The 26,793-nt window shown below is 40.0% G+C and overlaps 2 protein-coding genes across 2 annotated transcripts in view; both read right to left on the bottom strand.

The window, feature by feature from the left end:
- Nucleotides 1-7,391, bottom strand: part of LOC134661460 (nuclear receptor subfamily 2 group E member 1-like) — a 41,004-nt gene extending 33,613 nt beyond the window's left edge. Inside the window, exon 1 of the mRNA XM_063517560.1 lies at nucleotides 7,258-7,391. The gene's annotated coding sequence lies outside the window, so the exon portion shown is untranslated. The remainder of the gene's footprint in view (nucleotides 1-7,257) is intronic.
- LOC134661476 (serine/threonine-protein kinase OSR1-like) overlaps nucleotides 5,854-26,793 on the bottom strand; it is a 36,387-nt gene continuing 15,447 nt past the window's right edge. The window contains exons 7-14 of the mRNA XM_063517588.1: nucleotides 26,288-26,432; nucleotides 24,107-24,272; nucleotides 23,464-23,611; nucleotides 15,259-15,461; nucleotides 12,316-12,504; nucleotides 10,731-10,819; nucleotides 9,658-9,859; nucleotides 5,854-6,065 (exon numbers count right to left, since the gene is read on the bottom strand). Coding sequence (XP_063373658.1) covers nucleotides 5,991-6,065; nucleotides 9,658-9,859; nucleotides 10,731-10,819; nucleotides 12,316-12,504; nucleotides 15,259-15,461; nucleotides 23,464-23,611; nucleotides 24,107-24,272; nucleotides 26,288-26,432 — 1,217 coding nt within the window. The 3' untranslated portion in view covers nucleotides 5,854-5,990. The remainder of the gene's footprint in view (nucleotides 6,066-9,657; nucleotides 9,860-10,730; nucleotides 10,820-12,315; nucleotides 12,505-15,258; nucleotides 15,462-23,463; nucleotides 23,612-24,106; nucleotides 24,273-26,287; nucleotides 26,433-26,793) is intronic.

Here is a 26,793-nt window from a genome sequence, read left to right as displayed (position 1 = left end):
ATATGTTCAGATTTAGGCTTTGTTTAGTTACTAGGTACATACACATCTCTTAGGTATAGGCCTGCCTGAGGCCAACTGAGGCTTATTTATTCAAGTGCGCGAGAAACTTTACACTCTTTATAGGTGATATAAGAATTCTACTGTTATATAAAAAAGGTTACCACTAAAGATATATTATTCTCAGCTCGCACCTATTGCTCGCACGAAACTACTCAACTAATTTATCAACTCGTAGCTTGGTGCGGTTTACAGAGATGTAGTTTTAGTAAATCTATTTAACGAGATCTTGTGTGTCGAGTGACAAATACCTTATTTGTCATATAAATAGGGTAGAATATTCAAATTACGAATAAATATTTTTTTTACCACACCAGCTAATAAAGGTCCTCTTGATTGTTCAAAAACTGATGAGACAGTTGTATTTTATCCACATGTGGGGCAAAGTAATCAGATGCAAATTTTGGGTTGTTTCCTTATGTTGGCTGGTAGAATTTACTTTTATATGATAAATACTTAATAATATTCATTTTGAATTGTTTTGCTTTGATTTTGTTTGATGTTTAACCCTCGTGCCTTGAAACCCTCGCAACGCTCAAGATTCCATTTTTCGAATCCAATTTTGGAATTTTACGCTTGCTCGGGTATCAATATTAGCACGAGAGGTTAAACAAGAACTTTTCCCCCTTGTAAAACAAATAACTATTAACTTACAAAAATACAATACCTTGTTTTTCGGCTTTTAGATAGCTCGATTTTTTATAAAAAAAGTATACTTACCTACGATATTAAATTGTAAAATTAAACAGAAATGATTGATAAAATGACTATTATTTCACGTATCAAGCTACGACAAAACAGTGTAAAGAATAAATAGGTACAGTTTTCAAAACATTTTCCCACACTTTATTATGCAAGGTAATATACACAGAACAAGTTAGAATGGCGATGCGAGCAGGGTACGTGTCGCCGCCGGTTTTGAGCAAACGCTCGCATGCTACTCGCCCGCGCTGACCGAAAACGAAGTAAACATGCCTTTTTGCGCCACAATAACTTTCAGATTAAGAAGCCAGACATCAAATCTGTCTAAAGGAGGCGTATCCATTCACCAGGCACACAAGTTTTTACTACCGTTGGGCGAGTGTTAGTAAATGTGGAGAGGAACGAGCGGCGACACCGGTTCCGATACTAACTGCGCGCGATAGCCATTCTAACCTCTTTAATAATGTTCTATGGTAATATAGGTACCTAATTATAATGAACCAGATCCAATAAAATATTGATGATAATGTTAATAATCATCTGCCATTGCAATATACATTTTAATTAACTTTTGTTTAGTGATTGTGGAAGTGTGATTGGTAATTTTCCTTAGTCGGTGTTTTTTGCACTGACACAAATAAAAAACAGTACATTACATACCTAGGAGGTGAATTCGTGAATGCCCCAGATCGCAGGTGTTTGTTAATAAATTTGCGATCTGGGGCTTTACGAATTACGACCGTGGTTGGTCTAAAGCAGTGGTTCCTAACCTGGGGGTAATTACCCCCTTGGGGGTAAAAATGGTATTTTACGGGGGTAATAAGCTAACCTAATATAACAAACAATAATACAACAAACGTACACGTTTTATTTTTTTATTACCATTGGGAGGAGGGGTAAAATCAGGTTCCCTAGTTAAGTTATAGGGGTGACCGGACTGAAAAGGTTAGGAACCACTGGTCTAAAGTTTTACGTCTTGCCGTGGTCAGGAAGTGAGATTTTGCGTAGCGGGGAGAAAATCCCACTTACGGGCCTAGGGTGACATAAAATATATATCGTCACTACTAAAAGCAGACTAGATTCATTTATACATATTTACCTACACTACCATGTTAACATAAACTATTCTTGTTTTAAAATCTAATTAATGACTTGTATAAAACTATGACACGCAGTCTTTTATAAGGGCAAGATAGAAAGAAAGAAAGTTTTTGCCTAACGTGCTTTGCCTTTGCGATGAGCGAAAAAAAATTCGGGACAAGCGAAGCGCTATATACCATCACGCTCCGCGATTGTTACGCCATGTAGGGTTCTAGGTAAATTGGACATTTCATAGCGTAAGTATGGAACAACCAATTTAGATAGGACCCTAAATGGCGTAACAAACCCGTGCGGTGGCTGTACTATGACAGCAATCAGCGTACTACCGCGACCAACGAGGGTTAAATAGTTATTTGTACAACAAGAGATCAAAGTTTGATATTTCTTCGAGTGCTTATTTTGAGTCCCGTGCAAGCGAAAGATTCTATAATAGATTCACGAGCGTAGCGAGTGAATCTAATTTAGAATCTTGAGCGTAGTAAGGGACTCAAAAGCGCACGAGATGTAAATAACTTTGATCTCGCGTAGTTCACAAAACTTTTCACCTCAGCAGTGAGAACATATTACAGAACCCGAAAAATGTATTCCTTCTTCATCACTTACCTCTATTCACTCATGTTTTCTTAAGATATACCAACAATTAAATTTTCACCTCAGCATCTCGAACAAGGGTACTTTGCAACTTAAAAACAGTGAGCAAAATCGCATTTTGCGCACTGTTTTTAAGTTCCCTGCAAAATGCGATTTTGCTCACTGTTTTTAAGTAGCAAAGTACCCTTGTTCGAGCTGCTGAGGTGAAAAGGTTATTAATTAGTGTTTCTGTTTCCGCACAATAAAACCCTCACTGGAGCTATAAGTTCAAGAGCTTGTGCTTTCGCCTCCCCCCACAGATCGAGAGGTCTAGCATGACATGAATCAAATCGGGGCGTCCGGACGATCACAGTAAGTACAGATGAAAAACCCGTCACTTAGCAAAACAGAAATTTACCCTTGGTTTTATAAAAGACTGGCGTACAAAAGTTACCATCAGTATAACTAGTTTTGTTGCAATTAGCATCATAAGACCGTTTGTTCATAGTGGCACGTGTGACATTTTAGCATCACGCCATCACGTCAGATCTACGTACTTATGCCATGTGTACCTACTTATGACACTGACATATTCCGTAAGTGTGCAGAGATGTGACTTATTTGAAATACTTGTATTTAAAATGCAAATACAAAATGCAAAATACCTATTTTGTATTTAAATACCTTTTGAAAAAAACTATTTTGTATTTTATTTGAAATAGTTTTTGGGACCTATTTTCTATTTTCAAAATACAAAATACTTTTATCACGACGACGTTTTTATCACACTAACGAGAGGCATTATACTAGCTGTAAAACATTATAAATCTAAATTAATGCTTTTAAAATTTGTCCGTTATAAACCATCATCCTTCCGGTTAATATGAGCAAACAACTAGAAATTTTCACTTTAGATAGAGGACTGATTGACACACTGTTTTCAAAGAATAAAGAGTCTTCAATTCGGATATTCTGAGTAATACTTTTTAATTCAGACTAGGTATTCACTATTCAGAGTACCTTTTATCGCAAAGTATTTGTATTTTTAAAAAGTATTTTGAAAATACCTATTTCGTATTTTGTATTTTAAATACAAATTCAAAAACTATTTTGTATTTTGCATTTGAAATAGTATATCAAGGAAGTATTTGTATTTTGTATTTAAATACTTTTTATAAAGTATTTTTCACATCTCTGTAAGTGTGTATCCCACTGATTTCCTTGGGTTTGCTGCAGACGAAGCTTTCCGATTTTATTGTTAAAGACTGACTATCCACTTGGCGCTGTCACTAGTGTTTATGTGTATAATCGGTTAACTAATGATGCTTTCTTACAAAATATATATCCCAGTTTTTAATTCCTACCGAATTCGGATGAAAACTTAAAATTTTCAGTATAAACTTAGCTAAACTATAAATCTTTTTGAATTTTTTGTTTTAACAATTATCTGACATAAATTATAATACATAATAAAGAAAACTTATTACTAAAAAGAGAAAACAGATAGTTTGGGCGTGGATTTCATGAAATTAGCGCGTTATCGTATACTTAATACTTTTTATAAATTGAAGTTACTTTTATTTACGTATAATTCGTATTTTTTACATAAATACAAGAGTACATAAATACATTTGTACAAATGACAATTTGTACAAATGACAATTTGTACAAATGTATACCTACACACTGATATTCAGAATCAGGAACAATGAATTGACAGCAATTTGAAAATTGTTTTTTTTTTTAACTCTTGTATTTATGCAATTGTTTTTTCACGGAAACGCACGACTTGACTGAAATAGTTACAATTTTTTTGCTGATAGCGGAGTTAGGCTTAGAACGCACTGCGATTAATTTCTTGCGGTTGTAAAGTGTAACGTATGTGTAACGTACGGCATGCTTCATAAGCGCACGCACTTGCAAGACTGAAACCGCAAGAAATTAATCGCAGTGCGTTCCGAGCCTTACAGTGGTTTTCAGAGTTTTGGCAATACCAATACAGTAGTTGATAAAAACGAATGAGGTATTAAAAATATATATATATTATAAAAAAATGAAACATACAATATGCAGCGTATATGTTATAAATATAGGTGGGAAAGTCGAACAGATACCAGTATATCTACATGCACGGATGAAAAGTTCTAAACGTTCATACTCTATATTTATTTTAATCTGCTGCTAACTGTCATTTGACTTCGACGTTCAGCACAGCATAACAGAATACGTACGTAACAAGTGTCATGCTTGACCAAAAAGGAAACAGAAAATAGTGAAATCATGTTATTCAAATAGGAGTTTCTTCATCCAATTACGGCGACCAGCAAGGCTTATAGACACGAGATACTTAACCCTGTGTTTTTACTTTGGGAAACCGGTATTTGATAACTTGACAACACTATTTTGCTGTAGCTGTCCACATTATTTTGTCTTGTCGACCTGTTATTTAAGTCTTTCGGATATAAAACAGACTTAAGGAAATGTGTGTTCGCATAAGAGATCCAAAGTTTAGACAGGCTGCCCTGGGCTACTTGGAATTCTGCTAAGCCGAAAGCCGTAAGTCGACGCTGATTATCTGACTTCACTGTATGCCTTCAATTACATAATATATTATAAGGCAACCAGCGCAACCAATAAGGCTTTTTGTAATGTAAGTTTGAACTTCTCAGCGACTTTCTTATCTTTGGCTAAATACCAAGACAAGGTGTTTGTAATATAAATAATTTAATAATACTTAGGTACTAAATACATGCTTGGAACTTTTAATTATTTAATCTATACCCTATCACACGAACACTATACAAAGACCGCGAGGCATTTATGTCCTCCATACCCTTAGCACCATTATTGTTTAACAAATATAATGCGGTCAAGATCACTGGCACCGAAGCAAGCGTAAGGGCTCAATTAGACGATGCGAGAACTCGCATGCGAGTTTCATTACATTGCGGGTTTTGATCGGTCGGTTGAATTGGGCGTAACCAAACAGTCCGCAATGTAACTAAAATCGTATGCGATTTCGCGCGCCGTCTAAATCGGCCCTAACAAATGAACAAGGCTCGGAAAAACGCGCGTCATTCTGAAAACAAATCATAATTTAGGATCCATTTACGAGTCGAAAATGTTCTTTTACGGTCTACGGATGTCATTGGGACATATTTAATCGTTGACATTTGTATAAAATAAGTCTGTGTTGTATGGAACAGGGTAATGTTTTCAAAATCAGGCGTTTTTCAGAGCCTTGCAAATAAATGAGTAATTATTGGGAAAAGGGCCTTGTGAATCAGTAGAACTTTTAATCGCAACTTTTTGCGTGTTATAGGTACAACACAAATAACAAAGTAGTATATATATTTCCTCAGAATTACATATCTATTTATTATAAATATGTACATGTCTTATACAGACATTAAAAAACCGGATATTTTTGACTTGATACTTGCTCCGATGTAAATGACCCCGTTTTACGTAGCTAAACTAAAGTACATGCTATAAAGTATATCTTTTCAAATTCCTACTAGTGGCGCATTCACGACGACTACAAACCTGTTGTACCAATCCTAATCAACTATCGATATCTGCGCGAATCCTATTAATGTTTTGTCATCAAATTGTTCATTAGGTACGGCTGAATTCTGAAAAAAGAAAAAAAAACCATGTCAGCTAACGGTTTTGATAAGCGTACGCATGCCTAAAGACTAGGTAGAACTCGATTAATATCATAAGTCATAACATTCATAAGTGCAACTCATAATGGTTTTAAATGATATCTTAAACCCTATTTAGGCCCGCATTTGGGTGAATCAACTTTTTCTTGTCACTCGTAGCCATGGTTACGTTCTCCTGGGTCACTCTTTAAAACCTGATTTTTAAGCGTTTAAATCCACAAAACACGCTTTTTGTGATACTTATAAACCCTTTCCATTGAGGGTCGTCTCTATCAAGCGCGTCAGAAGAAGGTGGTGTACAATGTCTTCTAACAAACTGTGCTACTATTGTCTCTTCGGCTGACCGGACAGAATAACAACAAGTAATAGTTGATCCACCCATTTTAAAAATAACAATGGAATGTCAGTCATGGTAGACCCCCTGTTTGTGCTAGTAACGCCCCCTGTGCAGAGTTTTACGTAATATTTATTCATTGACAAACTGGTTACTTTTAAACTGCAATTCTGTATGGCAACATTTAGATAAAAGCGGCCAAGTGCGAGTCGGACTCGCCCATGAAGGGTTCCGTATTTAGGCGATTTATGACGTATTAAAAAAAAACTACTTACTAGATCTCGTTCAAACCAATTTTCGGTGGAAGTTTACACGGTAATGTACATCATATATTTTTTTTAGTTTTATCATTCTGTTATTTTAGAAGTTACAGGGGGGGGGGGGGGGGACACACATTTTACCACTTTGGAAGTGTCTCTCGCGCAAACTATTCAGTTTAGAAAAAAATGATATTAGAAACCTCAATATCATTTTTGAAGACCTATCCATAGATACCCCACACGTATAGGTTTGATGAAAAAAAAAATTTTGAGTTTCAGTTCTAAGTATAGGGAACCCCAAAAATTTATTGTTTTTTTTCTATTTTTGTGTGAAAATCTTAATGCGGTTCACAGAATACATCTACTTACCAAGTTTCAACAGTATAGTTCTTATAGTTTCGGAGAAAAGTGACTGTGACATACACGGACAGACGGACAGACAGACAGACAGACAGACAGACAGACAGACAGACAGACAGACAGACAGACATGACGAATCTATAAGGGTTCCGTTTTTTGCCATTTGGCTACGGAACCCTAATAAGGTTAGAAAGTGTTAGCTCACCAAGTGGAATGTGACCGTCTTGGGCGCGGCGGGCGCGAGCGGCGCCTGCGCGTGCAGCAGGCTCTCGAGGTGCGTGGAGATGGGCACCGAGTCGCGCGGGTCCACCAGCCCGGCGCCGATCAGCTCCGCGGCGATACCCTCCGCCGAGTCCTTGCCATTTGGCTACGGAACCCTAATAAGGTTAGAAAGTGTAAGCTCACCAAGTGGAATGTGACCGTCTTGGGCGCGGCGGGCGCGAGCGGCGCCTGCGCGTGCAGCAGGCTCTCGAGGTGCGTGGAGATGGGCACCGAGTCGCGCGGGTCCACCAGCCCGGCGCCGATCAGCTCCGCGGCGATACCCTCCGCCGAGTCCTTGCCATTTGGCTACGGAACCCTAATAAGGTTAGAAAGTGTAAGCTCACCAAGTGGAATGTGACCGTCTTGGGCGCGGCGGGCGCGAGCGGCGCCTGCGCGTGCAGCAGGCTCTCGAGGTGCGTGGAGATGGGCACCGAGTCGCGCGGGTCCACCAGCCCGGCGCCGATCAGCTCCGCGGCGATACCCTCCGCCGAGTCCTTGCCATTTGGCTACGGAACCCTAATAAGGTTAGAAAGTGTAAGCTCACCAAGTGGAATGTGACCGTCTTGGGCGCGGCGGGCGCGAGCGGCGCCTGCGCGTGCAGCAGGCTCTCGAGGTGCGTGGAGATGGGCACCGAGTCGCGCGGGTCCACCAGCCCGGCGCCGATCAGCTCCGCGGCGATACCCTCCGCCGAGTCCTTGCCATTTGGCTACGGAACCCTAATAAGGTTAGAAAGTGTAAGCTCACCAAGTGGAATGTGACCGTCTTGGGCGCGGCGGGCGCGAGCGGCGCCTGCGCGTGCAGCAGGCTCTCGAGGTGCGTGGAGATGGGCACCGAGTCGCGCGGGTCCACCAGCCCGGCGCCGATCAGCTCCGCGGCGATACCCTCCGCCGAGTCCTTGCCATTTGGCTACGGAACCCTAATAAGGTTAGAAAGTGTAAGCTCACCAAGTGGAATGTGACCGTCTTGGGCGCGGCGGGCGCGAGCGGCGCCTGCGCGTGCAGCAGGCTCTCGAGGTGCGTGGAGATGGGCACCGAGTCGCGCGGGTCCACCAGCCCGGCGCCGATCAGCTCCGCGGCGATACCCTCCGCCGAGTCCTTGCCATTTGGCTACGGAACCCTAATAAGGTTAGAAAGTGTAAGCTCACCAAGTGGAATGTGACCGTCTTGGGCGCGGCGGGCGCGAGCGGCGCCTGCGCGTGCAGCAGGCTCTCGAGGTGCGTGGAGATGGGCACCGAGTCGCGCGGGTCCACCAGCCCGGCGCCGATCAGCTCCGCGGCGATACCCTCCGCCGAGTCCTTGCCATTTGGCTACGGAACCCTAATAAGGTTAGAAAGTGTAAGCTCACCAAGTGGAATGTGACCGTCTTGGGCGCGGCGGGCGCGAGCGGCGCCTGCGCGTGCAGCAGGCTCTCGAGGTGCGTGGAGATGGGCACCGAGTCGCGCGGGTCCACCAGCCCGGCGCCGATCAGCTCCGCGGCGATACCCTCCGCCGAGTCCTTGCCATTTGGCTACGGAACCCTAATAAGGTTAGAAAGTGTAAGCTCACCAAGTGGAATGTGACCGTCTTGGGCGCGGCGGGCGCGAGCGGCGCCTGCGCGTGCAGCAGGCTCTCGAGGTGCGTGGAGATGGGCACCGAGTCGCGCGGGTCCACCAGCCCGGCGCCGATCAGCTCCGCGGCGATACCCTCCGCCGAGTCCTTGCCATTTGGCTACGGAACCCTAATAAGGTTAGAAAGTGTAAGCTCACCAAGTGGAATGTGACCGTCTTGGGCGCGGCGGGCGCGAGCGGCGCCTGCGCGTGCAGCAGGCTCTCGAGGTGCGTGGAGATGGGCACCGAGTCGCGCGGGTCCACCAGCCCGGCGCCGATCAGCTCCGCGGCGATACCCTCCGCCAAGTCCTTGCCATTTGGCTACGGAACCCTAATAAGGTTAGAAAGTGTAAGCTCACCAAGTGGAATGTGACCGTCTTGGGCGCGGCGGGCGCGAGCGGCGCCTGCGCGTGCAGCAGGCTCTCGAGGTGCGTGGAGATGGGCACCGAGTCGCGCGGGTCCACCAGCCCGGCGCCGATCAGCTCCGCGGCGATACCCTCCGCCGAGTCCTTGCCATTTGGCTACGGAACCCTAATAAGGTTAGAAAGTGTAAGCTCACCAAGTGGAATGTGACCGTCTTGGGCGCGGCGGGCGCGAGCGGCGCCTGCGCGTGCAGCAGGCTCTCGAGGTGCGTGGAGATGGGCACCGAGTCGCGCGGGTCCACCAGCCCGGCGCCGATCAGCTCCGCGGCGATACCCTCCGCCGAGTCCTTGCCATTTGGCTACGGAACCCTAATAAGGTTAGAAAGTGTAAGCTCACCAAGTGGAATGTGACCGTCTTGGGCGCGGCGGGCGCGAGCGGCGCCTGCGCGTGCAGCAGGCTCTCGAGGTGCGTGGAGATGGGCACCGAGTCGCGCGGGTCCACCAGCCCGGCGCCGATCAGCTCCGCGGCGATACCCTCCGCCGAGTCCTTGCCCGTCACGAACTCGAACCGTATGTCGTTCAGCTCGCGATGGGAATTTCTGCGTATTATTTTCGTATTAATTAACCTGTCATATCCCAAGGGCTCAAATATGAGCCGTAAATAAATTTTCCAGATTTCCCACGATTTTCAAAACCTCCCACTTCAACTCCCAGTGGCTCAAATGGGAGCCATACTGGAAGACAACAACAAAATTAGTTTTCGGGTCGCGGGATCGGGCAGGTTAATTGTTGTAGGTATTAAGTAATTAATTGCGTATTAATTGTTGCAACTTCCATTTCATACTATAAACAGTATAAACCTAACCATTTCTAAACATCATGAAAACTATACTATAACTATATCCCTATAACATTTAAGAGAAAAACAAGCAACAACGGTTGCACTCCGGGAGTGCCGATAGAAGTGAAAACTCACCTCACTATGTTACCGACGCCCGGTAACACGATACATACGTTTAGCGTAGGTATTCTATTTATTTATTATATATTATTATCATTCTCAAATAAGATCACACTTTTTCATTGACATGTTTATTTACATACTGCCATGACAACGTCAAATTATTCGAACATAGGTAAAGAGTCTCGAAAAGGAATCCGCAACATAAATGTCAAATAACATTGAGGTTTTCTTTATTGATTTAAATGCCATCTAAATGAACCTAACCTAACCAAACCTATCCTATGGCGCGCGCGGCACCCTACCGCTCGAGCACCGCGAGCCGATTATGAGTGGCCATCTAAACCTTACGCCTTACGGTCCTTACTGTCACGTGATCGCCGCGACGCTGTCTCGAGTTTATCATTTTTTTCCCACCTCAAAAAGTGCCCAGGGCCGCTAAAGAAGTTTTCACTTCAAAATATAACGATAAAAGACGTTGGACCATAATAAGAAGTAATGAAGCTTACCTTAATCTTAAAACCAGGTTGATAGTAGGTGGTTCATCAGTAGCGGTGGTGGCCGCGTCGGGCGGAGTGGCCGCTTTCGTCGTGGGCTCCTGTAAGTGATACAATATATTCAATAACGACATTACCTACTGTACCTGTATACGTTACTATTTCAAGTTACAGCTTTCTTTGAACTTGGTTTTATAGCAGAACCTTAATGATTACGTTAATGTAACTTTTTTGTAACAAACTGTGGCGTTCGATATTGGCCGTTAGCATAAAAATATGAATGCTTGACAGCTAAGAGCGTGTGACCAATTTGATCATCAATTCATCACTACATAGCATAAAACAAAGTCGCTTCCCGCTGTCTGTCCCTATGTATGCTTAGATCTTTAAAACTACGCAACGGATTTTAATGCGGTTTTTTAATAGATAGAGTGATTTAAAAAGAAGGTTTATGTATAATTTGTTAACCCGTGCAAAGCCGGCGGGTCGCTACTAAAGTATAATATCTGGGTGACCGAGCTTCGCTCGGAAAACATAAAATAACTCGAAAATGCGCGTTTTCCCAGAGATAAGACCTAGCTAGATCGATTTTTCGCCCCCAAAAACCCCCATATAGCAAATTTCATCGAAATCGTTAGAGCCGTTTCCGAGATCCCCGAAATATATATGTCGAAGAGGGAGAAAGGGAACGCTAATTGTGTGGGGCTATTGATAGCGGGTGGTGGGCATGGTACCTCGATGTATTACTTCACAGCCAAAATAGTAGGTATGCTACCAACGCATGAAATAAACATTCGGACTCGATAACCATACTAGTGCCTACTATATTTCAGTACTAAATAATCAAAACGACCAATCACTATTTGGATTTGATTTAAAATAAAAAGATCACATGAAAACGTTCAAATCTTTATTTCAGTCAAACTAAACCGGTTCCAACCCTACACCTCTGACCCGAGATGATTTAACTCGGCAACAAACTCGGCGGGACACATCTTTTCAAAACAACACATAGTTTCTTTATTTTACAAAAGTAAGCTTCTAATGGCACATAAGAAATCAAAATAACACTTGGAATAAACACTTAGCGAAACGGTTAAAGAAAGTTGGAATCTATAAACTTTCAGAATAATCCTTCAGGTATAAGCCTTCAGGAACGTAGCGAATTAGGCACGAGCTTGGCTAACGTCCGATCTCTAGCGCGGTCCGATCAAGAAGAAGGAAGCCAGTTCCAGCGGCGGAGCCAACCGCTCCCGCCTCCAATTCAAGTTGGTCAACCTGCCTGACCAGTCTACCAACATAACGACAAAAATGCCCACTCGTGCCTACGTTCACTCAAGATACACCTCTTGACGTTCCAAAGCCTTCTACCTGTCATCTTAGTTTAACAATACGCCAATAGATGGTGGCGTTATTCACTACGCAACTTTATTATTTCGTTACAAGCAAATAATACGTAGCCAAACATTGCTAATCGACTTTATACAGGCGTCTAACTATGAACTGTAATGCTGTAATACGTCTTTCTGGTGTCTCGCTCCGACATATATATATATAAACAAGAATTGCTCGTTTAAAGGTATTAGATAGGCCTCACCTCCTCGGAGTCGCTCCCACTGGAGTCGGCCGGCTGGAGCCGGTTCATGGGCCGCCGGTCCGGCGTGGGCGACGACTCCTCGTCGGACTCGTGCGGCTCCCCCCCCTCGTCCTCCTCCTCGCTCCACACCCACTCGCCGGTGACGGTGCGGTGCAACCGGCCCGACGTTCCCGGCTGCCTTTTGCTCGCCTGAAAGCCGCAACAATAGTACATTATTGCAGAGGCCGGGAAAGGGCAATTCGTGGATGAGTTTCGATTTTGTTGGACGACGCGAAGCGAAGTAGCGACTAACTAAGAGAGGCAAAGGACGCCCTAGAGATCGCTGGGTTAATGATATTAAAAAAACTGCCGGAGAAAAATGGATACAGAAAGCCCATTCAAGGTCAACTTGGAAACTGTTGGAGGAGGCCTTCACCCGTCAGGGGCCTTAATTACCACTAATATAATTTACAATTAATATTCATTATGTAATAGTTAAGGTAGATTAAGGATGAAAATAAAGGCTTAATTAATTATCGGCAGGACGCCTAGAGCCTATTCCATTTTTTTTGTAAGTTTTTGGTAAAATGGTTTATAATTTCGAAATCTTATGGTTTTGTTTATATCGGTAACATTCGATGACTTTCAACGTCTGTTGTCAAAAATTACTCCTTGCCAGGAAATTAAAATAGTACCACTGAAAATCCGCAACATGGCGTCTGGCGAAGGCTGAATAGAATCTTGTCAGGCTATACATATGTAAGTATTTCTATATATCTATTAAGCTTACTGTGGTGGTGTGGTGTGGTTGATTTGTTCTATTCTTTTTTTCTAATGTCCATTCATACTCTTATCAAAGATTCAAGTATTTTTTACTAATATTTCAAATATACTCAAATTTATGAATCCCCTTTAAGCGGAAATAGTTTTAATCAAATAAAACCACATACATAAATAATTTGTTTATTCGATATCATTGAGAAATTACAAATTATAAGAAATATAAATAATAATAAGGAAGCTTCAAACAAGAAAAGTATTATAATAATATAATTCTTAGTAATAATCAACTGATTAGCACTAGGTTTTTTACTCTAGACTGAGCATAGTAGCGCTACCCCCTCTGCCACAAATATACGGTAGTTTTACTCCATCTTCGAGTCAAAGTGTCTTTGTGTGACGTCTGTGTCTTTGAACGGACCAGTCACGGCACGGGACTCGCTCACCTCGTCCCCCGCACCCCATATTTTTGGCAGCATCGGTTTCATGAAATAATTGCTCTAAACTCCGTCTAGAGGATTCCTAGTTTATGCGATGATGGCCCGGTATGATCCTTGCTCCAGTTAGCCTCCTCGCCTTTGCTCTCGAAATCTTCTACCGCTTCCGTTCTTCGTGCGATTTTTGACGGCGCTTGCAAAACTTAACACCTCTTCAGAGTATAAACTTTGCCGGATGGCGACACTGCGCAAGCCGAAGAGCATCTGATCACGAAGATTGCTTTCCGCGACCTCGAATCGACAGTGACAAGCCAGCTTCCATAATTCCACTATGTATTGAGAAATACTTTCTCCTCCGAGCTGCTGCCTCTGACGAAAACGGAGCCTCTCGATCATATACAACGGCCTTGGCTGGAGATGGTCCTTCACAGCGTCCACTTGCCCTATAAAGGATGACTCACGTTAGCCCGGACCGTGTCCGGGCTGGAGCTTCCGGAGCTTCGTTTTCTATGGAAAGCATCAGGTGATCACTTGTCATGTGTCATAGAAAAGTAAGCGCCGGAAGCTCCAGCCCGGACACGGCCCGGTCTAACGTGAGTCATCCATAACTCATATAAGCCGGCTTCTGAGGGAAAGTAAGGATGCACATCAGTTCGAAGGCTGCGTCACCTATACTAGCGATCAGCATCGGCAACCACAGTTCTTCTTTGGTGCCGTTTACCTTGAAGAACATCTCCAAGTGGTCGATGTAAAGAGCCCAGTTTCCGGTGGTTACCGAAAATTCACAAATTTTTCCCAACAAGATTTTCTTGAGTTGATTTTCGCACAAAAAATAAGTTATTTATTATGTTTTTGATTTCTATGTAAGGATTAAACGTGTCAAGCCTAAGTCGGGTAAATTTTTGCATAAATGGTGCAGCCGCTTTCGATATCCTGGCCGCTTTATTAAACCACATCATTTTCGTTGAGCTTAAATATATAATAGCCGTTTTCAAAAACAGGGGCGTTTTGAAATGCGGCGGTTCGACGATTAGCCGGATTGAATGCGGCTGAATGAGAATCCGCCGGAATGTAATCGGCGCCATACGTTCTTCAACACAGCTAGCCGTAATGTAATACAGCGAGTCATTAGCCGCCGCTTTGACAGTTTTTAGTTCCCATTTTTAACACTCGTGGCGCTGCCTGACATAACAACAACAAACTATGAAAAACGCTGGGGTGTCCATATAATCTGGAGTTCGTCGGACTGTTTCTTTTCAAAAAACATTTCCATCGCAACTTAACTAGACCGCGGGGCTCCTATTTCTGAGCGGTTTGCCCTTCGGGCATCTGAAGGTACCTAACGAACCTGACCTACCTACCTATTGATTTAGCGAGACGTCCGTGAAAACATTACACTTTGGGGAAAAAAACGTAGGTAGGTAAGTAGGTTAGGTTCGTTAGGTAGCTTCAGATGCCCGAAGGGCAAACCGCCCAGAAATAGGAGCCCCGCTAAGCGGGGCTCCGTCTATTTAAGTTGTGAAGGAAATGTTTTGGAAAAGAAACACATGTAGTGCGGTGGGACCATGGTAAAAATAAATAAAATTGCAAATTGCCTTATTGAAGAACGTATCGCAATGACAATCCGGCTAATCGTCGAACCGCCGCATTTCAAAACGCCCGTTTTTGAAAACGGCTAGCCGTAATGTAATACGGCGGATTATACGATCTGACTACGACATATATATCACGGGATGCACCCACTTACCTTATGGACTCGTGTTTCCATACTGGGACCAATCGCGACTAGTGTCTGGGTCAGATACTTCCTATCTTTAGCCTTCTTGAAGAAAGGGTGTTTAAGCAGCTCCGTGGCAGTGGGCCGTTTGGACGGATCCTTTTGTAAACAATCCACAATCATTTTTCTGAATGTTTTTCCGTAGGCCTTGTACTGGTCTTTTTCATCGGCTCCTAAAAATAACCAACAATAATTAAAAAAAACAACGGGTTGCACTCCGGAAGTGCTGGTAGAAGTGAAAACTCAATTACTACTGCAAAATGTCTGCAGCACTATGTATAATTGAGGTTAACGCCATCTAGCGTTATTTGGTCGCATTACTTGAAACCCCTAAGCACATCACTGTTAGTACTCGAGTTATATTAATACCAGTTAGAGGGAAACTCACTAGATGGCATTTAAATCAATAAAGAAAAACTCAATGACATTACATGTAACAGGTCCGTCTTACGGTCACGTGATCTCTCGCGAATTTAACATTTTTTCCCCACCTCAAAACGTGCACAGCGCCGCTAAAGAAGTTTTCACTTGAAAAAAAGAAAAAATAGGTCAATCTACTCTCTTCTTTTTCTCCGACCACGAAATATTGCTGGGACTCGCGGGCCATGAAGATGCGCGAGTGCGATATCAGTATAATTATGAAGTAACAACAGATATATGCAATATAAAGGTCAATGAACGAAAGGCTTATGGGTTATGTAACAGCCCTATAGAAGTTATTATTCTGCTACGTAACGCAATGCAAGTGGCAGCGACTCTATTATATTAAATAGGTATTTATTGTAATGAAAATCTTAGGGGCAATTTTACAGACTTTTAATTTTAATAAAATGTATCATTTTATATAACTTTACACTACTTTCAGCTATAGTTCGTTTTTTTAGCATTAGAAAGAACTTGAAAGAAGGTAAGCGATTTTGACATGTCTTTTAATTGAAAAACACTTTTTAAAAATCAATAACTATTACTTATGAAAGCAGAAGACTATAAATGATCGCATTAGATTCATAATTGTTACATATTTACCGTAACTTATTTTTAAATTGTGTTTTTCAATTAAAAGACACGTCAAGATTGTTTACCTTATTTCTAATGCTAAATAAAACGAACTACATATAGATATGTAGGGGTACATAAAAGCTTGTTTTGAGAATGATTTAACCGCAGATCGTAGCATCGCGTTCAAACGAGGTTTCAAATTGCCACACACAATTAGCCGTTCCACTTTGTGTTAATCACAAAGGCAAGACGGTCCTATTGATTTTGCCGGATGGTATCTCATTGACAGCGTTGACATCAATTATTTATTAAGCAATTGTCGTCGCGACAGTATCGAACGCACGCCTGTTCATTTTCAGGCAAATAGGTTAAGTGTACGGCCTGAGTAGACGCTCGAAGCGGAGCGTTCGGCGGGGCGTGCAGCGTGACGTCGGGCTCACGCGTGATGTGAGCAGCGTGCACTAAGGCCGCTCCTATACGCTTGCATTTGTTTAACATGCACGCCGCACGCCCCGCCCCGCTGCACGCCCAACTCGAGCGTCCACTCAGGCCTTACACTAAGAGATAGACCTTTCCGATTTTGATGTTACGATGTAGTATGTGTAGTATGCCTCACCCACACACGTACGTAGTGGTAGTATATAATAAATAGCAATACGCGCAATAATAGCATGTACGCGTTAGTTTAACAGAATATATTCGTATTTAGACACCAACAGTTGTATCATTGACGCCACACCTTACATGGCGATCCTGCCAGTGCGGCCTCGCGCTGCACTGGCAGCGCGCTGCGCTTGCCAGTCAAGGACGTGGACAAAAATTAAAATTTTAAGCTAAAGGACTATGTTAAACAAAATTGTGTCGGACATTTGTGATTAAATCAGAACAAAGTGAAAATGGGATAAGTGAATATATTAAAATCGTGCATAATTGGACAGTAATTGCCAGGACTGGATACATATTATTTAAAACGAACTCTACACGCGGAAGGTTGTTGTAAAACATTGGTGGATGACTTTATTGCGGATTAGTAACATAAAAACGGTAAAAGTGGACAGTTTTGATACTTCAACAGAAAGAATAAAAAGTAAAATGCTGACGGGGGCAAAGCTAGTAATGATGGTTTGCAGCAGGGAGTTGTTGGTATCCTTGGTCGAGTGTGGCGTCTGGAGGTCCAGGGACTACAAGGAAGGAGTAGGTTGGTGTGTGGAAAAACGATAAAGTGATAAGTGTAGTTTAGTGCTGTGCCGTGCAAAAAGGGACATTTAATTATTTAAATTGTTTATTTTTTATGTTAGCTCCATAGTTCAATTTTTTTTTAATAATACTTAGATACCTACATTTTAACGTTTTTGTTGGACTTTATATTAAAGGTCCGTATGTTAGTTTTTTAATGTGACTATTGAATAAAATCCTATTTTAGTAAGTATAACTATGCCGCTTGATGACAAAACCATAATATATGGGTGGTCTAAAATACATATAGGGATTGCAGAACCGGTACTGTTTAAAAGAACCGGGATTTTCGGTACCGTGCAAAATTGGAACCGGGATTTCCCGGTATTTTCGGTACTTTCGGGACTGCCTTCAAAAACCAGTTTTCACATCAATTTTCAGTAAAAAAAAGCGTAAAACGACCACGAATCTTTCTTAAAACAATAAAAAAGTAGCACAGTGAAGGTACACACTTCTTTTGTACTATAATATGTATATTTAACTCACACAATCATGTTTTTTTCCTAAACTACATGATAGTTTTACTATCTTTGTTGATTGGCAAAAACTGAATTGTGGCTCAGTATATCATCATTTTTTTTAAATATGTAAGACGTTTTGTGAAAAAGGATAAAAAATTTGATAATTTTCGCATGCGTTCAAAATGGGCTGTGGACCTTTGAACATATAATAACAGAACTATCAATACGACAAATCAAGAAATTATTCAGCCAGAATTATTAATTCATTTAAAATATCATTATCATATGTGAGTTTCTTATACCGTGTTTGAAATTGAATTAAAAATAGTATTTTATTAATTACAAAATTGTCTCTATTTTTGCTTCTAGTTAGTATACAAATATGAAATAACTAATTATTCGTGTAAAATTATTTATCGTACAAACATTTATGCCCTTAACTTAAGTATTAAATTACGCAATTTTATATTGTCGGCATTGTCAAACCCATTGACTTTTTTTTTTTTAATGTAGTGGTCAGCCGTAAAAGTATTACCATCAGTAGATATGAGCGCCGCGCCGGCGCGCCGCCGCCGCCGACAAAATTTTCGCGCCGCCGCCGCCGACGCTGCGCTATCGGCGTGGCATCGGCGTGACCTTGGTAGTTACTACTACTTTCGGAATCAGATAATATATTTTTAATCGAGTTTAGATCATTAACGGCGCCACTTCGAATAGTTTATAGGCATTCAAAAGGTATTATAGGCCCATATAAAGTCTATTTTTTTATTCGGTAGACTGAAATGACAGTTAATAGTATGAAATGACATTTCATGTTCATACAATTAACTGTCATTTCAGTCTACGGAATAAAAAAATAGACTTTAATTAAAAAATATCGAAGGCAAATGCAAACTTATATGTCTAGTAACCGCGCTAGTAGTCTTGGGGAAACGAAATTATTTAATATCAATTTTAACATCAATATGCTTGTAATAAACATACTGATTTCCTTCAATTTTTATTGTGGAACGTTCCACATTACAATTTATATTGTATATATACGAGTACACTAGACATATGTCAATCACAATGAAAAAAATAACTGTGATCAACTCTGGCTAACGTGAGACTCGAACCCATATCTTTGGATTACCGATCCAATGCATAACTAATTTTGTCAGCTAACCATCCGTCATTTACCGCGAATTTAACCATTGCAAGCATGGTTAAACGTCTTTAAAAGGTATTAAATGGGGTTAATTTAGAGATATTAAGCGTTTCCACGTCCAAATGTCCGGCCGTTGGCTTCGCACGGAAAGGCGTCGGAATCGGGTCTCAAATATACTTGGCCACTGTTCAAATTTCAAGCTTTGCTCTCTCGCAGCTCAATCTTTGGCCTTGCATCGTTCGCATGGAATTAAGCCGCTATCTGAACCTGCAAGTTTTTGGCCCTGTTTGGAGCTCAACTTTCGGCCTGTTTTAAAACGCTTGAGCATTGGTCCTTATGCGATCTTAGCTCCATTGTAGCTCGGCCTTTGGCGTCGCACGAATGCGCCCGCAGGAAAGCTCCAGATCTTTAACACTATGGCTTCAGTCTTTATCGGCCTGCGCCCTCGCTCTGCTCTCTTGCAGCTCGGCCTCGCACAGAAGCGCGCCGCAATCAGCGCTCTAGGCGTTCGGCCGTCAGCCAAGCTTACACTTGGCGTTCGATTCTTAGCTGTATGCTTACCTGCAGCTCATCCTCTGGCCTCGCATTGGGAGGCGTCGAAATCAAGTCTTCGGTGTTACATGGAGCTCGGCGTTGGGCCTCACTTTTTGACATAAATTGGTTTTGATGAATCGATATTGGTTAATGACGGAGCTCGATTTTCTTTGGACTGTCGACAAGACGTTTCCCTGATACAGTCAATCTGCAATTTTTAACTTAGCACAAAAGATAAGGGCCTCGCTAAGATCTTCCGGCCAGAGCCTCGCCAAGATTAAGACCGCCTCTGATGCCGCGCGATACCGCTTATCCACAGTTTATACGATATCAATTTTTTTCGTACCATTATTCAATAAATTATCCTTGAAAATAAAAAATGCATTTATTTCATAACTTTCTTACAGCAAATACATGTTTTTTCGGTAAAATTTTGGTTTGAATTCTTTTTTCATTAATCGAAGGTGTTTCAAGGCCACGCCGCCGATTCGCCGCCGCCGCCGACCAATTTTGACCGGCGCGCCGCTGCCGGCTATATGCCTATCGGCGCTCATATCTAACCATCAGCCTTAGATTGATAAAATATATTTATTTTCTTTATAAAACATGATATTTCATGCTAAGTAACAGAAAGCAGTCAAATATTGTACCGGAAATTTTAGTCCCGAAAATCCCGGGAGTACCGGGATTTTAATTTTGAAATCCCGGTTCTTTGCTTGGCTCTAAATCCCGGGAATTCCCGGTACTTTCGGTACCGGTATTTCCCGGGAGCAAACCCTAATACATACATGTGATAGTTTCGTTTTATTATATTTCATATATCTTATACTTAGTAAAATGACATGCTTTTATTCCTTATAACTTACAAATATGGCACATAACATAACGGCGGCGCGTGCACTCCTTAAAGGGATCGGTATGCGGCGTCTGTTATTTCATCTCTAATTTCATAGTTCGTGCACTGATTTAAATTACTTAAACATTATTGTAATGTTATAATGATATTAAATTGAAAGAATAAGTAGTAAGTAATAATTAAAATATTTCAAATCTCAGATCTTAAAATATAAAAGTATGTCAGTACCGACTTTTAACCATAAGTACTTTATTTTTAATTAGAATTCGAATTGTGTTTTTTTTTATGATAGCGAGTTACAATTGTATCGGACAAGACTTTTTTTTTTAATTTACGGATCTGACATATTTAACAAAGAAAATAATGACCAAGTATTATAATTATGGATATTATGACTTTTAAAGTAAATAGTGGTATTGCAAAGAAGATCTGTGGTATTGTAGGTATGGGCTTGTTTAATAACAGATTTAACGTTGGTTTTTAAAGAGGGCAAGTTTCGTATAAATGTTAGTAAATGAATGTTTGTGGTAAGTTTAAGAAAGGTAAGGAATGTGAAATAATGGATAGCATGGTTGTCGATTGTATTATTAGTAAAATGGAATTTGTATGTTATTGGAAAAGTGATAAAATATTGATGTATGGGAAAACTTAAACACGTAAGTTTTTCAAAGAACGATTAGCCTGATCAACTAAGAGTTGCTGAAATTCTTATATGTTAAAGTTTTCATGGTGTTTGAGTTATTATGTGGTTGCATTTTGAGTGATGGTTTATTTTGAGTGGGAAATGAAAGAAAGTCATTGAAAAATAAGTAATTATGTACCTATCGCATCTTCGGTGGCCCGAGAGGCGGCCTTGAGCGATTAGGTTAGCAAGGGTACGCCAGGATACAAGGCAGGCACGGAATCCTTGGAGGTCTGACCATGATTCGGTCGAGTATCAATCGTGGAGACTCCTTGGACACACGGAATGATATTATATATGTATGTGTTAAAAGAACTGCCTGTATGAATAAATAAATAGTATGTGTGCGCGCTTACAAATAAATATCCTTGTATCCTGAGCAAATAAATAAATAATTATAGTAAGGTCGGCCGACCACGTATGTAAAAGCGTTGCGTACCCTTGATCTTTGATTTCAGTGAAGCATAAAATATGCCACTATAAATGAATAAATTAAATAAAATAAAACAAAGAAAATATATTTAAATGAATGACGTCATAATAAAATAACTTGCAAGGAACTGATAATGTACAATAAAAAATTAGAAATGATATTATAAGGTACCAATGACGAGTAACAAACCTATGTTTGTAACTAAGTAAGACTTAAAAGGACGAAGAAACGAATTGTATTGACGAATACACTCCCAAATTTGGAAATAGTTCTTGTAATTTTTTGAATTTAGTTCAATAAATATGTCTAGTGTAGTTTTTAAGTGTTTATCTTTTTTTTTGTGTTTTCATTTTTATTAGAGTTAACATATACATATTAGTAGTTTTTTTTAATAAATTTTGTTTATCATTAATTTGAATATATATTTTATAAATAAGTAAATGAAGTTATTTTTGTGTATTTAAGTAGGTATATTTCATAGAGTAAGTTATATAACGGTAATTAAAATAAAGTGGTTCGATTCGTCATCAAGGCATTCATAAATATTTGCTTATATTATAATTTTGTATGCCATAATTTTGCTAACAATTGTATGTTTTGATTGTAAGTTAAATTGTTTTGATTTAATAAGCACATTAATTTCATCTGTGTCTAATTTTCTTTTAAATTTGAATTTATCTACTTACTGCTTTGATTGTTTTCATGTACAATCCTTTTTTTTTGTAATCATTGTTTTACTACAATGTATTCAATGCTTACGTAAAAAAAAAAAAGATTAAGTTTTATATTTTAATCATTTTTTTTTCTTCAAGGGGGGAGGTGTAGTATGTGTAGTATGCCTCACCCACACACGTACGTAGTGGTAGTATATAATAGCATGTACGCGTTAGTTTAACAGAATGTATTCGTATTTAGACACCAACAGTTGTATCATTGACGCCACACCTTACAACGATAGGACGAACAATGATAAATATCATATTTACTAGCAAAGGCGGAAAATGTGAATGCCGATACAACAATGCTAATATGGTTCAAAAGGAGTATGTTCCTATTGATCTGTACAATGCTTGACTTCGCACGTGAAATGAAATGCACTTCCATGGGCGTAGGCAGGGGGGAGCAAAGGAGTTCAAATTTCACGTACAGTCAGCAGCAGAAGTTGCTAAGCGGGCGAGGTGTTCAAAATTACCTTGACGCGATTTTATTCTCTTAACAATAAAGTCGCGTCAAACTCATTTTGAACACCTCGCCCGCTTAGCAACTATTGCTGCTGACTGTACAATGTATGCCTGTCTTCTCTTCCCCTAGGCCTTTGGTGAAATCAACTTGCTCCCCCTATAGTTCATTGGTTGGCTACGCCCTTATGCATTTCCAGGGCTAGATAAAAAAGCTAATATGGTCAGGCGTGTCTCACTCCGCGATTTCGTCGCTTTGCTACAGGTAGCTAAAAGTACATCCGTTCCGCCCCAATTTTAGGGAAAGCCATAAGCCGCGCGTGGCGCTGTCGCCACCTAGCGGCCATATCTGTGCTGATCGTAACAGACGCGTTTTGTTAGAGAGTGAGTCTTCTGTACTTAGTACTATTATTTATTCTGTGATATGGTGGATAAAGTTATTTGCTCCTGTTGCTCTAATTTATACGTGCACTACATTTTACTTTTACTTTAATATTAGTCTAGCAAACCAATTTTGTCAGAAGCCTCCTTGAAAATGTAAAATTTCACTCCCATAAAAAAATTGAAATTCGTGCGTTTTTCTACTCACAAATGATTTTCAAAACTAATATGTAATAAAATCTTCAAAACAAAGTGTATTTATTACCTGTGTCAATGTTGGGCGGATCGTTCTGTAGAGTAAGCATTAGTACTTTCATCGGAGGATACTTGTGGTACGGGGCAGTGCCAGTAGCCATCTCTATGGCCGTTATGCCGAACGACCAAATATCAGCTTTGAAATCATATCCATGATCCTAAAAATTACACTTCTTTAAACTGTATTCATAAGTATCATCATCATCAACACCAATAGGTACTTATAATAGGTTTTTCTTTGCCGTATCTAACCCCTTAAACTTTATCGAAATTGTTAGAGCAGTTTTAAAACAAAATTACAAATATACTCGTATACAGGCTGTCAAATCTATAAGGCAGTGAGGCCCCCTAGAAAAGATAGTTAATTGTTATTTTCACCAGCCAGTCTAGAGCTCCATTAAGCTAAAAATTTAACTTAATTTGGCGGTTTTCAGCGTTTTTGCCACTTTCTTATAGATTAGTGAATCTAGTTCGTAAGGAGGCATTTAAACCAAATCTTTATTTACTGCACTAGAGGTATTAATTAGAAGTAACATTTTTTTTATTCGCTAAATTAAACTCTTCTCCTTTTTAACCGACTTCCAAATCTAAAAGGAGGAGGTTATCAATTCGGTTGTATGTTTTTTTTTATACTTGACTCTGATGATACTAACTTGCTCCATAACTTCAGGGGCCATCCAGCACGGTGTTCCCACGAAAGTGTGCCTCACTGGCTGCCTTGAGAGGTCTCTGTCGGTGGCCAGCCAGGCTGAAACACCGAAGTCTGCTATTTGCACGGTCCCATCCTCGCCTAGTAAAATGTTACCAGCTTTTATATCCCTGCAAATTCAGGTAAATCTTTCGTAATATCATTCTCTACCTAATTTAAATTGACTTTGACACCAGAATGCTTACTGCTACTTTTTGCTTAGTCTATTTAAATAGAAGTTTCTGTGGAAAGGTTCAATCAAGTTACTTATAAGTATTATTTGCATAGCCAAAATTATATATTTTTCTCATATTTCTGTACATTAAGTATGTTTAGCACAGTGTGACGTCACAGTTACGATATTTTGATTGAGTTTCCTGAGGCTTAATTTTCTTATTGATTTAATGCAATTATATACTAAGATATAAAAACGTGCACTGTACAGCTCAACCAATGTGGTACCATTTATTTTTAGTAAACACAAGTAAACATTAATAACGAGTGATGCTGATTAGCTATGTGTTTTGTGTACTGCTATTTTTAGCAACCAAAATGCCTACATAACATACACACAATGCAAGAATCAGCAAATCTCTAACATAAAATAAATGCCAGCTTGAATACTCAAAATGAATAGCCGGGACATTGATAATATAATATAATAATAATAATGTGAGCCTATATACGTCCCACTGCTGGGCACAGGCCTCCTCTCATGCGCAAGAGGGCTTGGGCTATAGTCCCCACGCTAGCCCAATGCGGATTGGGGACTTCACATACACCTTTGAATTTCTTCACAGATGTATGCAGGTTTCCTCACAATGTTTTCCTTCACCGAAAAGCTTGTGGTAAATATCAAATGATATTTCGTACGTAAGTTCCGAAAAACGCGACCTCCAGATTGAAAGTCGGACGTCATATCCACTCGACCACCACCGCTACTAATAATATTAATAAAATATATTCGCTATTGATAATATTAATAAAATAAATTCGCATAAGCAGCTGAGCTGGTAATGGTTTTAAGTTCGCAATAAGTTGCTAGTCAAAATAGTCTTTCGCTTAGCCTTTCATTTACCAATTTTAACCTCAATCCAAGATCAAAGGTGAAAAGTAATACTAGAGATGCTGACACAACAGAATATTTGATTACACAAAACAAAATCATGCTATTGTCAGGTGTGGCTCACTCCGCGATTTCGTCGCTTTGCTACAGGTAGCTAAAAGTACATCCGTTCCACACCAATTTTGGTGGCTAGCGGCCATATCTGTACTGATCGTAACAGACGCGTTTTGTTAGTGAGTGTTCTGTACCTAGTACTATTATTTATTCTGTGCTATTGTCTTATAAAGCTAAGTTCTTGGACATCTTTTTTATTTATATGCTATAATGTTTGATTTCCAAAGTTTTCAATAATTGCCGCTCACTGGAGCTATAGGTAATACTTTTTGCTAAACTGTAAATTCGAATAGCAAACAGCAAAACATATTGCAAAAATAACTACTCGCCAAGCATATCAAATGAAATATTAAAATTAAGTTAATAAAATGCAATTTTAACGATTTGTTTTGAAGCTTTAAGCCAATTACGAGTATTACAATGTATTAAAATTCAGTCATCTGGAAAATATGTGATAATAAATAAACTTTAATTGTAATACATATTGAGCAAAGCACCATTAAAGCAAAATAATTATAACGCTACGTAAGGCAAAATAATAAATTTGCGCTATTCATTAGTAGTTTAGTGGCTCTGTGAACCATAGAACTATTAAAAAAAAAAACAAACTGAGTTGGCAAAAAAACTCTATACAATTATTGAATGTGGTCACCAAATTTCATGAGAATCTATTGAGAAATGCAAGCTGTATGAATGAAATTATGCCCAAGCTAAAAAAGACACCTTTGCTTTCGCTCGGTCATTTATTTATTTCACTGATAAGTAACTGGTAAAACATATTTTTATTAAACAGATTGGCACAAGGAGTTCAAACCCACAAACTTTCAAAAGTCAAAGCCGCACACATTCCGGCTGCAGTGCTTGGTGAAGCATAAAATAGCCACAGTGTCTGAGTAACTAAGTCTTACTGTCATGGGTTGTAATCACAACACTGGTTGAAATAGAATTATCAGAAACTGCAATTACCTGTGAATCTGCCCGTTGCTATGGAAGTACTCCAAGCCTTTCAATACTTCCTTGAGCACGGTAGCAATGGTTGCCTCATCAAATACTCCATGTTTGCAGTTTGTCACTTTCATCTTATGCTTTATTACATCCAAAAGACTTCCTCCTAAAAGCACTTGTTATTATTGAACATAATATAGATGTGCATAATATTTCATCATCATTATCATTTATTCAGTAACAATATTACATTGTGTTTGAAATCTTAAATCTAGGCACATGCATACAAAATATATTACAAAAACCAAACATCATAGCCACCATTCATCATTCATCTTCAACAAATAAAAATAAAATTAAAAAGTCAACAAATTAAAAGTCTCCAAAATTAAATAAACATGAATGAATAAATTAAAAATAATAAAGAAAAATGTCAATGAGTAAAAAGTAAACTGAATAAATAATATAATTAAAAATCAATTACATGTCAGAATAAGAAAAAAATATTAAGTAAGAAAAAATGACAA

This window comes from Cydia amplana, chromosome Z (assembly GCF_948474715.1).
Source record: "Cydia amplana chromosome Z, ilCydAmpl1.1, whole genome shotgun sequence".
NCBI classification, from domain to species: domain Eukaryota; kingdom Metazoa; phylum Arthropoda; class Insecta; order Lepidoptera; family Tortricidae; genus Cydia; species Cydia amplana.
The sequence above is the reverse complement of the archived record's forward strand: the minus strand, read 5'-3'. Positions and strand labels throughout refer to the sequence as shown.